The following is a 12,699-nucleotide window of genomic DNA, read 5'->3' as shown; positions in this document are numbered from 1 at the left end:
ATATCACTTTTACCCCCTTTTTCTGAAGTTTCTGAATTTCTTGCAATAGCCAAGCAGCAAAAATGATAATATTTTGTTTTCTGAGTCCAGGAGACTTATTTAGTTCAGTCGCACCAAGGTAATAAAGAACTGGATACTAGAAACTACAAAGGCTGGGAGATAAGCCATTAGCTTTACACTGGGTGGAGGTCTTGTGAATTGAAGACCTCAGCTGAAGGCAGGCAGGAGGGAGCTGCTGTACACAGCTGGGGAACATGTTCTTTTACAAGCCCAGTGAACTCTGACCCTGTGAATCTTGGTGCAAACACATACGAATAAGTAAGCACAAGAGCTCTCCTGAGGTTTTATGCTTTGGTAGAGCATACTTATGGCTTTCTTCTGGTGTCAGTTTGGTCAAACTTTCAGTGTAACGGTATCGAACCTGTTCCCTACTGTCCTATGATCCTAGATAAAATAGATTGGAAAACAAGATTAGTTCCTATGTGTTACCAGACAGGAGGAGGCAATTGAATATAGAAAATCAGCTTCTTGCTAACTGCGGTAAAATTTTTAAAGTATAGCTCAAAGAAGAATGCTTAGGCTGCTTTCGTAGCAATTACAGATAAACTTTCATAATGTACATTTCTATACTAAGACACTTCAACTCTGAATGACAATGAGTTGTCTTGGTTTTGCCACAGTTTGACTCTATTTCCCCACTTAAGTTACTTAGGAGAAGACAGCAGAGAAGACATTTTGCTTTCTGCAGCAGGATCATTTATCTGAATTGTGATAAGCAGGGTGCATGAGGGAGTGGAAATTAGATCCTTGTCCATATCTAATGCAGAAGGAACTGCATTTGTTTCCTGTTCTCACAGTTGAATTGAAGATGTTATGCCATGATAGAGCATATGTGTTGATTACTGCTGTAAGGAGGAGGCTAAAGTTGGTATGTTCCCACCATTTGGGGCGACTGAGGTACTCACTTCCCACCTGGGTGGGATTGGAGAGCATTCACACTTCTTGCGTGGCAGGCTCTAACTTGCATTAACTGGTTCTCAGTCTCACAGCTCCCAAGTGGCTGGCTGCAGAAAGGAGCTGGTGTCTCGATGTTATCACCTGGTTTGGGAGAAGGGTTAGGGTCAGAGCATGCATAGACCTACGTGTCAGGAAAGACACAAAACAGAAGAAAAGGTAAGGCCAGAATGAAACTGTGCAGTTCTTGTGGTGGCCTGATATCTAGGTGTTAGAAGTTCAGTAGCACATGAAATAAAGAAGTGGGTATGACCTTTTGGTTATCTCCGAGTAAAGTGCCTCCTTTCTCTCATATAAGCAGTTGCATTACAGAGACCTGTGCACCCCCAGAGGAGTTAACATCCCCTTAGCTGGTGGAAAACTCTGACTTCTGTGAGCACTTCACTGCCACAATACTTGTAGTCTTTCCTTTTCATACCAGCAAAGGTGTGCAGCTGCCAAGGGACGTATTATTTTTATTAAGTAGGTCGCATCAGCAACTGTTGAAGGCTGAAATTTTGTTTGTTTGTTTGTTTTTTAAACAATTCTTCAGGTTCCTGATTTGCACATCTGATCTTTAGGCAGGCTGCAAAACAAGATGGCTGTTTTTCCTTCCCAAATTTGTTCTGTGCTGAGACAGTGAAATGTGTAGGGGCTTGTGGTGCTGACATTTAACCTGAGGGAATACCTCAGTGTAAATGCTTGAAATTCCCTTGTTTTTGAAAATGAGTCAGGTCAGTTGTAATGACACTAAGCAGTGAGTGTAGTATGATGGGAGAAGGCAGGGAGCTGAAAACCAGATTTCCTGGGAGCTCTTAGAAGGAGGACCTTTTCATTTTCAGAGGGAAGGATTGGTTTACATTGCTAGCAGGTAGTGTTGGGCCATGCCTCTGTCCTTGGCATGGGAAGGACTAAACCTGTTCTTTCTTTTTTTGTACTGTAAAGGAGTAAGAGAACAAAGATCTGCTGCAAACTAGGTTGTTGGTGGAAGGGATATATCATGTGTCCGAACAGCAAGAACCTTGCAGGAATCACGGAATCCCTGTGTAGCCCCCCGTGGAGCTGGCCTGGCAGCATGAGCCAGGCTCTCCAAGATCTGTGCCTTCATAGTGCCCTCAAACTTCATTGCACTGGTGCAAGGGTAAATTCAAGCCTGCAGTTGGGTTTCCACCAGGCTGGGCTGAGAGGAGTTCATGCAGATCTGTTTAGCATGGACTGCAGTTTGTTGCTTTTGCAGAAGGTGTGAAGTTACATACCCGTCTGGGGATGACGATAAAAAAATAAGAATAATTATTACTTCATCGCCCAGGTCTTCTCCTCTTATACCAGACTGACACGTTTCAAGACTGCTGGCCAGCTGGCAGCTTTCCAGCTTACCACAGGTCTGTACTGAAAGAGGCCTATCCCTGTGTGGGGACTTGCTGAAGCAGAGCACAGCGCTGGCTGGAGGCTCCAAGCCTGTGTGTTGGAGCAGCATGGGCATCGTTAATGTTTCTTGCCTCTTTGATCTGAGTTTTGTATTCCTCAGGCAGTCTCTCACCACAGGATTTGACTGGCAGTGGGTGCTAGCTGAAACACAAGCCCAGAGCCCAAAAATGAGCTCGGTTGGCAATTATGTTACCATGTGGCTGTAACTTCCACAGTATTTTTTTTATCCAGTGTGTGCAATACAAGCAGCGTTCATCGTCCTGAGTTTCTACTAATTCTTCTGCCATGTGGCTCGCTGTGCTCTGCTGACATTACTTGCAAGGTTCCCTACCTTCATGGGGGGGGTGCAGGGGCTGTACCTGGAGGCCTGGCATACAGGTACCACGACAGACAAGGGAGGGGCTGCGGTGTCTCGCAATCAAGCGGACTAACGAGGAATTTTATGTCATGATGACACCATTAAAGTGGAGTGGGTTGGAAAATCAATCAGATTCCTTCTCTGATTACTGTGTAACTCAGTTACTGCAGTCCTTCCGGGGCCCAAGGCAACAACTGTCTTGCAGGAAGTGCCAAAGAAAGACCTCTGAACTAGAGCTCTTGTGGACAAAGGCAAGATCCTGCCACCGTGCATTCCAGAAAGAGGGGTTATATTATGAATAATAAAAAGGGCTGGGGAAATGTACTCGTGACACTGGTTTTTAGGGTGGTAAGACCTTCTGTGGCTCAGCTAGGAAGGAGCTTCTGTGACAGAAGTTCTTGATAAAGGTGTCAAATGACACAAATTATTTTCCATGTGCCTTGGCATGAAGGTACTACCAGCAACCCCAAATACATATATTCTGGTCACTGGTTTTGGATAAGTGCTGGTTTTGATCATTTGTACCGATCCCCCACAATATTTTCCAAGCGTTGGAAGTATCTGGAGATCAGCCATTAAAACCACACAATTCTGATTGTTCTCTTGCTTTCATATCACATCAGTTGCCATGTGGCTTAGCAGCTGATAATTCACAAAATGGTTTATGTTTCACATTAACACTGTATATCACTAGGAAACAGAACATCTAAGTTTTATAAAGTGTTTGTCTTAATGCTGGTGATTTGTGAGATAACTGACCTTACAGCTGATGCTCTCTGATCTAGCGATGCTTTTCTGGCAGGACGGGAGCCTGCTGAGCCTGCATCCTTGCACCGGTGAAACACTTCATCCTTGCTGTACGATCTGACTGCCGCCTCCTGCAATTCGCATTCAGGCAGTCCTGGCAGGAGTTTGGAATGGATCTTTATTTATTTATAAACTTGGGGGGGTTTGTGGTGTTAGATTTCAAGGAGTTTGATCTCAAAAGAGGACACCGGTATTTTCTTTTTCATTTAAGAGGAAGCAATTTTCAGTGTGATTTTTTTTTTTTTTTCTTCTTCTTTTCTTTCTCCAGTGTAGATCTTTCTGGGCTTTGTGTTTTGGGTATGGATGGTTTCTGACAGCTCTCTCACCTTTTCATATAAATTTTCACTGGTATATTTGTTTTGTTGCTTTTTTTTTTTTCTTTTCATTTGAACCTAAACCAGCTGATGTGGTCCCCAAAGAGCTAAATGCATACCATGCCAGCTGGCATGCCCTCTGGCTGTGAAGCCTTGTTAAAGAGATCAGAGCTGACAGATTCTTGAGCAGCAATCTGATACAGGCCTTTTTTTTTAAATTTGTTTTTTTGAGCTCACCCATGTAACAAATGGGGGCTTGTTTGGGAGCTTCCCTAGAGGCTTGAATGGAGCCATTGTTACCAAAACACTGCTGTGATTCAGAAGTGCCCGGCAAAGGGGGTTCCTCTCCTTCTTGCCCCTCAGCTGGGCACTGCAGGTGTGGCAGCCTAGCTTAAACTCTGGTTTCATCATTGTTCTACAGAATAATCCAGTTGTCTTGTGATTTTCATCTTTAAGCCAATATCTGGGAAACTGAAGCTCCAGCTTTTTGCAAAATAGAGACTCAGTTCAACACTAAAAATGAAATTGGAGAGGTGAGTGAGTGTAACCAGGGAAGAGAAGTGTTTTCCAGGTTGATGTTTTGGGGATAAAGAGTTGTAAAAGTAGTACAGTGCTTTGCCAGGCTTTTGCATAGATAAGCATACTCTTGGTTTTTCTTACTATTACCATGTGTTGTGGTTTAAGCCCAGCCAGCAACCAGGCACCACACAGCTGCTCGCTCACTCTGCACCCCCTCATCCCCAGTGGGATGGGGAGGAGAATTGGGGAAAAAAGTAAAACTCATGGGTTGAAATAAGAATGATTTAATAACTAAAGTAAAATAAAATGTAATACTAACAATAATAATAATAATAAAATATAATGATAATTGTAACAAAAAGGAATAAAAATAAATAAATAAATAAAAAAACCAGGAAAAACTAAGAGATGCAGAATGTGGTTACTCACCACCCACTGACCGATGCCTGAACAGTGATCTGCCCCTCCCAGTTTACATACTGAGCATGACGTTCTATGGTATGGAATATCCTTTCGGCTAGTTCAGGTCAGCTGTCCTGGCTATGCTCCCTCCCAACTTCTTGTACACCTGCTTGCTGGCAGAGCATGGGAAATTGTGAAAAATCCTTAACTTAGGGTAAGAGCTACTTAGCAACAAATAAAACATCAGTGTGTTATCAACATTATTCTCACACTAAGTCCAAAACGCGCTGTACCAGCTACTAAGAAGAAAATTAACTTTATCCCAGCTGAAACCAGGACACCGTGGTGTTTAGATTATAAATTCTACCCCAGAAACACTTGCTTGGAAATTTCTGCAGGCAATGCGTGGGCTCCTGAGCCTGTACGTCCCTCTTTAGATTATTTTCTGCAAAAACAACTTCTTGTCTAATACATGTTAAGGTAGTGAACTTTTGAATCCCAAATAGTCTAATTATTCTATTTTATCCAATGGGATTAAAAAGTAAAAGGATGTGAGCTATTTGGGAAGACACTGACTTGGAATTCTCAGTCTTCTTGGTGAAAATCAAGCGTGTAGGAATCTGAGTGGAGTGTTCTGCATGAATTTGTTGCACAGGAGTAGAAGGAAGACCACTTCTCATAGCAGCTGATACCCATGGAGCTCTGTATATATTGTGTCTTAACAGGGAATTCACCTCATAAAAAAGATACAGTGTTTATTATATGTTTCTATCTAACTTCTGTCTGCCCTACTGACTTCTGCCTCCACTGGCTCCTGCCTCTCTCTAGTTCAGTGCAACTTCGGAACTCTAGTGCCAAGCACAAGGGTGGTATCATTGGGGCTTTCTTTGCAGAGTCAGTGGGAGGGGAAAGGCTCATTGTGGAGGTGGAAAGGTTATTTTCCTGGTTGCTTTTGAAAGGTGGCACATGTTTTTGGGTACTATGCTGATACACTGGCAGTCCCGTTGTATCACTAGGACTGAACCTGACTTGAACTGGAATTACAAGCCATATCCTGCACTCAGTCCAGAGAGTCATGCATTCAAAACCAGTTGTCACGTCAGTAACAAAACAAGGAAAAAACTGCGAGAATTCTGTTTTTTACATCTTTCCATAGTAATTTCTCTCCTTCTCTCCCTTGTCATTTTTCCAGTAAGAAATTAACAGCATGTAGAGACAAAACTGAAAGGTGATTGGTTGTCTGTGTTGAAGAAAACACAGCTTATTTTCACAGACTGAGCTGGATTTCCAAATCCAGCTCTGTCATTACAGAGGGCCATTTGGGAATGGAGACTCGATCCATTTGGAGTCTGGGGAACAGAGATTTTTATTTTTTTTTTAATCTTGATTAATTGCTGCCTTGCAGTGTGACCGTCAATAAGATTTGCTGCGTCTCAGTTTCTGCAGTGGAAAATTATTTCTGTAATATACTTTACATTTACAGTCTTACAGCTATTCTGAAGACCTCATCGGGGCTGAGGTTTCATTGTGCACTACACAAGCCAGTCCCTGCTCTGCCGAGCTTATAGCATGGAAGTTATTTGAGATAATACTTAATGGTATTATAAGGCTTGTGTAAAGAGCACTCTGACTCTTTTCCATCTGCTGTCACGAAGTTAGCAATATTATATCTCTCCATATAAAATCTGCTTGGGTTTTTTTGTCTGTGCTTCAAGCTGCACCAGCCGTTCGGAAAACAGCCTAGTGGGAGTCTTCAGAGTGGGACTTTTGGCCTCATCTGTGAACTGGTATTTTCCCTGACTCAGAAGTATTTTTTTCTGTTTAGTAATACACATTACAAAATAAGCATCTGTCTCGCAAGTAGTTTCCTTTCTGGTGGAGCTAGTTGTTAAAACCCTGACTTTACTATATAAAAACCTTATGTCTGTCTTAAACTCATGAACAAACTAGTCTTCTACTATTCTTTGTTTTATCAGAATGGTAGTAACAAAAAGGTTCAAAAATGGGAGGAATGGAGAAAGGATGAACTGTTTTGGTAGTACTTTACGTTATTGTTGCTCTTGTGCCTCCTGGTGTTGTAAGCTATGCCAGGTGGTTAGAGGGATTGTATGTGGTGGAACACGTGTCTGCAGGAGTGTGGGTGTGTGAGTAAGAAAGGTTTTGAGAGAAAAAAAATGTTTAACTTTTACAGAGAGCTCATTTTGGGCATGACTGACTTGGTGAGGAAGATCTGGCATTCAGGGTGTCCTTGCACTGTGCTGGGAGGGGCAGCAGGTGCTCCCCCAAAATATGCCTGTATCCCAAGTAATGCACACCTGGGGGCTATTGCTGTAGGTAAGTCAGACTTCTGGTAAGGGAGAGAAAACTACACAGGGATTTTGTATTAGTTTTAAACCAAGGAGCAATTTAGTTACTTTCCCTAGTGTTTATATTTTAGATGGCTTGGTGTTTGTTGGCTTTGTTGAGCATTTTATCCTAGAAAAATAACAACATATGGTGAAATAGTCTGCTGTCATAAATACAAAGCGGGAGGTGAGAGAGCTTCCTAACAAGCTTTCATGTGTTTGAGACCAACCCAAATTTATGTCGTGCTGTTGGTGATTTAAAACTGGCTTCATGCTCTTCAGTGGCATATGAGGAAAGGTGAGGAAGGTTTCAGGAGATGTTTCCTCTCCAACTGCCACTGAATCAATTGGCAGCAATTACGTGTGCAGAGCATGGGCAGCCTGTGCACCCTGGCTCCATGTTGCCTGAGGGACAATGCCTCCCCAGAGCTGTGTTTTGAGAGCCCTGGAAGAACTTGAGTTCCCAGGACAAGTGGGGTGGCCTTGTAGAGAGGGGTGGGAACCATGGAAATCAGGAGCTGTGGGGCAAGAGAACTGGTCGGAATTTGAGGCATCCTGCTGGGTTCGGGACAGCTGTATCCCAAGGGCCTAGGAAGTCACTGGCAAGGACTTGGACTCATCGTCATTAGTATGTGAACAAGACAAGACAGAGAATGTGAGGGATCTCTCCTCCTCTTGTTAATTTTGAAATATAGGCTAGAATAAAAGAGGTTCATGTTTTCTGTTCAGTGGCATAAAGAGGAGTGGGGGAAGGCCAGGTACACCAGCTCTGTTTGCTGTAGTGTGTGAGAATCTCACCCCAAAGCGAATCCTGAGTCCCTGTGCACTGTCAGGACCTTTCTTCCAAAGGCCGTATTGGTTGTTCTGCCAAGCTCATGCACAAACGGTGTGCGTCACTTCCCAGGGAACAGGTCTGCCTGCTGACAGGCGAGTGATGCTGCCCACCTAGCACCTGCTGATCCTGCCATTTCATCTCAAACCCATTAAATACCATAAATCCATACTGAGAATTGACTTTTTCTTTTTAAATTGCAGGATGCAAAGCGAAGGTGCCATCATGTGAATGTGAAACAGCTAAATGAGAAACAGGACACCTGGGAAGGCTGAGCTGAAACTGCTTGTGCACAGGATGACAGACTGATTTGCTGTTGGAGACGAGATTCAGGAAACCTTGCTCCTCCAAAAGACTTTCCTGAGTGAGAGGAGAGGAACAGGAGGAAGCACAGAAAAGAGCAATGGGAATTGAGGGCCATGGTTACTTGAGATAAATGGCAGATCCCTGGGAGTCTAGCCTTGTAGCTGTTTCCTTTAGCTTTGTCTCTCTCCGCAGCTGCTCTTTCTTTTTTGCAAGCTGCTGCTGGGTACTGCCACAGCGGCACTGGAGGTTTCAAGAGCAACGTGGGTGCAGAGTGTGAGGAGGGGGTGGGCAGCCCGCCTCACCATGATTCAGTTGTGGAAAGTAGTGCGGCACGTGCGACAGCTGGAGCTGCACAGATTGATCTTGCTGCTCATTGCCTTCAGCCTGATTTCCATGTGCATCCTGGCTTACTACGTCACTAACAGTCCCAAAATCAAGGAGCCACCACCCCTGCCCTTCAGTGACTGCAGCAACCAGCACCGCATCCTGATCCCACCGCAAGCCAGCTGGAGGCTCACGAAATCTGTGGACACCTCACGCACAGATCCTGTGGTGCTAGTCTTTGTGGAAAGCATTTACTCCCAGCTGGGGCAGGAAATAGTGGCCATCCTGGAATCTAGCCGGTTTAAATACAGGACAGAGATTGCTCCTGGCAAAGGAGATATGCCCACCCTGACAGACAAAGATAGAGGACGCTATGCTCTTATTATCTATGAGAACATCCTTAAATATGTGAACCTAGATGCTTGGAACCGAGAGCTGCTGGACAAATACTGTGTAGAGTATGGAGTGGGGATTATAGGCTTTTTCAAAGCCAATGAGAACAGCCTGCTCAGTGCACAGCTCAAGGGTTTCCCCCTTTTCCTACATTCCAACTTGGGGCTGCGGGACTATCACATCAACCCTAGTGCTCCCCTGCTCTACGTCACGCGGGCTAACGAGGTGGAGCAGGGTCCCCTGCCTGGTGATGACTGGACTGTGTTCCAGTCAAACCACAGCACCTACGAGCCAGTGCTGTTGGCCAGCACGAAGTCCTCAGAGTCCATTCCTCACCTGGCCACCCACAAAGCATTGCATGCCACAGTGGTGCAGGACCTGGGCCTGCATGATGGGATCCAGCGGGTTCTCTTTGGCAATAACCTCAATTTTTGGCTGCACAAACTCATTTTTGTGGATGCCATTGCCTACTTGACTGGCAAGCGCCTCTGTCTCACACTCGATCGCTATATCCTCGTCGACATTGATGATATATTTGTGGGAAAAGAGGGCACTCGCATGAAGGTGTCTGATGTAGAGGTAAATTCCCCAGAAAAACTACAGGCCCCAGACAAATATCTAGTGTGTGTGGTATGCAAGGAAAGTTAAGGTTGCATTTAATTTGAGTGAGTTGATTGCTGCAATTGTTCTCATCTTAAACAGAGAAGTAGCCTGCAAAGATGCTGAGGCACTGTGCGTGATTCTCTCAACAGTTTTGCAGGTTTAAATGGAGAATTTTTCATTCTGGGACCTGTAGCTGGCCTCTCTGAATTTAAGAGGAGGATGTCTGTGGTGGTCTATCCTGTCTCCTCTTTAACATGGGAAACAAGCATATGCAGATTTCCTCTGTCAACCTATTTGTAGCTGTAAACTCTACTTTTCGAAAGGAAAAGGCAAGTTGTGTTAGAATAGAAAAACTATATTTGTTATGTTATTATTTATGATATATATATAAACTGTGTATATTATATTGCAAAACTGTGAGACAGTCCATGTGGTGTAAACTGCTATAGTCTATGTTTTAGCCATCTAGCTTTTGAGGACATAACCAAATTGCGAAAAGAAAGGTTTTCTTTCACCCTTCGTTACACCCCCCCTCATATCATCCACCAGCAACCCCCGTCCCTGGGCAGGGAATATCCAAAAATTCACCAGGGAAACATGCTCAGACCAACCCTTCATGAGAACCGTCTCTGTGGCCTTATGACTGGGAGAGAGAGATGCCATCTTTGTGGTTTGCTTTCCTTGGCAGTTCCTTGAGTAATAGTGACTTATTAGGAAAGGATATGGGAAAGGCACAGAGAGAGAGATTTTGTGGAGGAAAGGGAAGTGAGACAGGGAAAGGAGAAGACAAGTAGGAAGAAGGTAAAAAACTAAGTGCCCCTTCTAATTCTCTGTGTCCTTGAAAGTACATGGAAAAATGTTCTAAGTCCGCGATATGTGTACATATGCTGCCTCATGGAGCCAAGGACTTGCCTTTGTATCTTCCCCATCAGTTCTGGTTTGTAGCCATTGAGGCAGGTGCATTGCCTGTTTCTCTAGGTGTGCTGAGGCTGTTCCCAGAGGTATGAGGCCCCAGGCCTTTCACTCTGGATTCCCATTTAGCACTTGCCCGTGGATAGGTCCTGGGTGGAGTTCCCTGGGTACCAGCTATGATGACGATAGTGACAGCAGCTGCCTTAGCATGTTTCCAAAACAGCTTCAAAGTGAAGCATCCTTTAACCTTTCATCCAAGGGCACAGAACATTTGAGCCAATGGTATAAAACAAAATACTGTTGTACATGCATGTCCCCTTATCTGAACTGAACCTCATCCGTTACATGTTCCCAAGAGCACTCTTCCACTTCACTAGGACTCTTACCATCTTTTCTACGTGTTTTATGCATCCATGCAAGACATAACTCAGTTCATCTCCCTTTTTTTCAGGTCTTTGAGATTTTAAGTTCTGCTTCTGATCCCAGATTTAGCTTGGGGAAAAGGAAACCCTTGCATTCTGTTTAGACCTAGCTTTATCTTTTCAGTTCATTTGAAGCTGCATGCCTGAAGCAGCTCTAATTGCATGCCATTGTTTATTTTACTTGCTTCATTCTTTAATAAATCTTCAGAGCCACCTTTGACTTCTAAGCAATCAGCTATAAAAAAAGTGTTTCTGAGCAGACAGGTATAGAAAAATGGAACAGCTGTATATAATACTTATTTTCTTCATTTCACTGCAGTGTCTCTATGTTTTGAGGTGCTGAAATGCTCTGTAAGATTTTTTTTGAAGGATCACAATCTTATCTTGGTCCTAAGCAGGCCCTGCACCCTCTAGTCCAAACTGGCAGAGATTCTCACCTCTGTAGTGTTTGTGCAGGTTACAGACCCATGTGAGAAAAACAGGAGATGGGTGGCCAAAGCTCTTGGAAACAAAGGCTGCTCTAGTGATGTTAAAAGCAAACCTAGACAAGATAATTCCAAAAGATGCTTTTTTGGGTTTTAACAGGGTGAAATGGAGGAATAATCTGTGATCAGTAAGCAGAGAATCTCAGGCAAAGCAGATGAAACGCAGATTTATCCATTTAAAAGAAGCTCTCTGATTGCAGAGCCACAAGAGTTTAATGAATTTTTATTTTTTAAAAGCGAGAAATAACTACATGGATTTGTTGATAGCCTCTCGCTATGGGAAGAGAAAGGGATATAACAGTGACAGAACAGCTGGCATTTTCTTTGGCCTTTTATATCAAAGCTGTGTTTCAGGGCTGTTATCTCAACACACAGCTCCTTATCTTGAAGCTTAGATTACAGTAGTCAGGGTGGTGGTTTGAAGATTGGATGTTGTGTGAAGGTATAAAATTGACTCTGCTGTCCCAGGTGAGCCTGTTTGCCATATGCAGGTCCACGTTCAGAGAGCTTCCCAGACAAAATGACTATTAAAAGAAAGTGCTGAGTATAATTTGTTCAAATGCATGCCCATGGTAGACGTCCTATGTGAGAGGAGGAATGTTTTTATTTGTGATGCTTAAAGGAGACCTGAATAGCTTTCTTCTTTAACAAGAAAAAAAGGAATTGTGCTTGCTTTTACTTCAAAGACAATAACCCTTGAGTGTCTGTTTCTGCTGAAGGGCTGCAGCAGGAGCTTGCAGTCCTCAATTGAAACAGTTGGAAGTTGCACAGGGAAAACGTTTTTCCCAACGTTTTTTCCCTTGTAAAGTTTACCAGAGATTTGAGCTGCACATAGTTAACAAAAAAAAATCTCAGAGAATCCCTTCTCATGTCAATTATTCCACATTTAGCCCCTTCTAAAATCAGTCCTCGGAATTTACCAAACCTCCATGGAACTGGCCAACGCAGATGAGCCATTTCTAATGCCAAAGGATCTGGCTTTTATGATCCTTCCTGGTCATCTTTAGGTGTGAGGAAAGAAGATTAAGTAGATGAGTTTTTGCAACTTTTGCTGATAGTCTCTACAAGGGCATAAATAGTAAGCAATCATTGCTAGCAAGTCTAAGGGCAAGCTAAGTGAAAATCAAGGACAATCATTTCATTTTGGGTTATGAATGGTGAGGGTGGAAGAGAGAGAATCTAGTGAAGGTGGCTGTCAGCCAGCTCTTGCCTTTCTAAATTGTAGAGGTTGATCTTACCTGAAATGAAAATACTCA

At 43.5% G+C, this 12,699-nt stretch overlaps 1 protein-coding gene across 2 annotated transcripts in view; it reads left to right on the top strand.

Moving 5' to 3' along the window:
- NDST2 (N-deacetylase/N-sulfotransferase (heparan glucosaminyl) 2) overlaps nt 1-12,699 on the top strand; it is a 57,790-nt gene that overhangs the window by 22,755 nt on the left and 22,336 nt on the right. For both annotated transcript variants that reach the window (XM_010567761.1, XM_010567760.1), the window contains exon 3: nt 8,202-9,600. In XM_010567761.1, coding sequence (XP_010566063.1) covers nt 8,608-9,600 — 993 coding nt within the window. In that variant the 5' untranslated portion in view covers nt 8,202-8,607. The remainder of the gene's footprint in view (nt 1-8,201; nt 9,601-12,699) is intronic.

This window comes from Haliaeetus leucocephalus, unplaced genomic scaffold, assembly GCF_000737465.1.
Source record: "Haliaeetus leucocephalus isolate CR32 unplaced genomic scaffold, Haliaeetus_leucocephalus-4.0 Scaffold229, whole genome shotgun sequence".
NCBI classification, from domain to species: Eukaryota; Metazoa; Chordata; class Aves; order Accipitriformes; family Accipitridae; genus Haliaeetus; species Haliaeetus leucocephalus.
The sequence above is the reverse complement of the archived record's forward strand: the minus strand, read 5'-3'. Positions and strand labels throughout refer to the sequence as shown.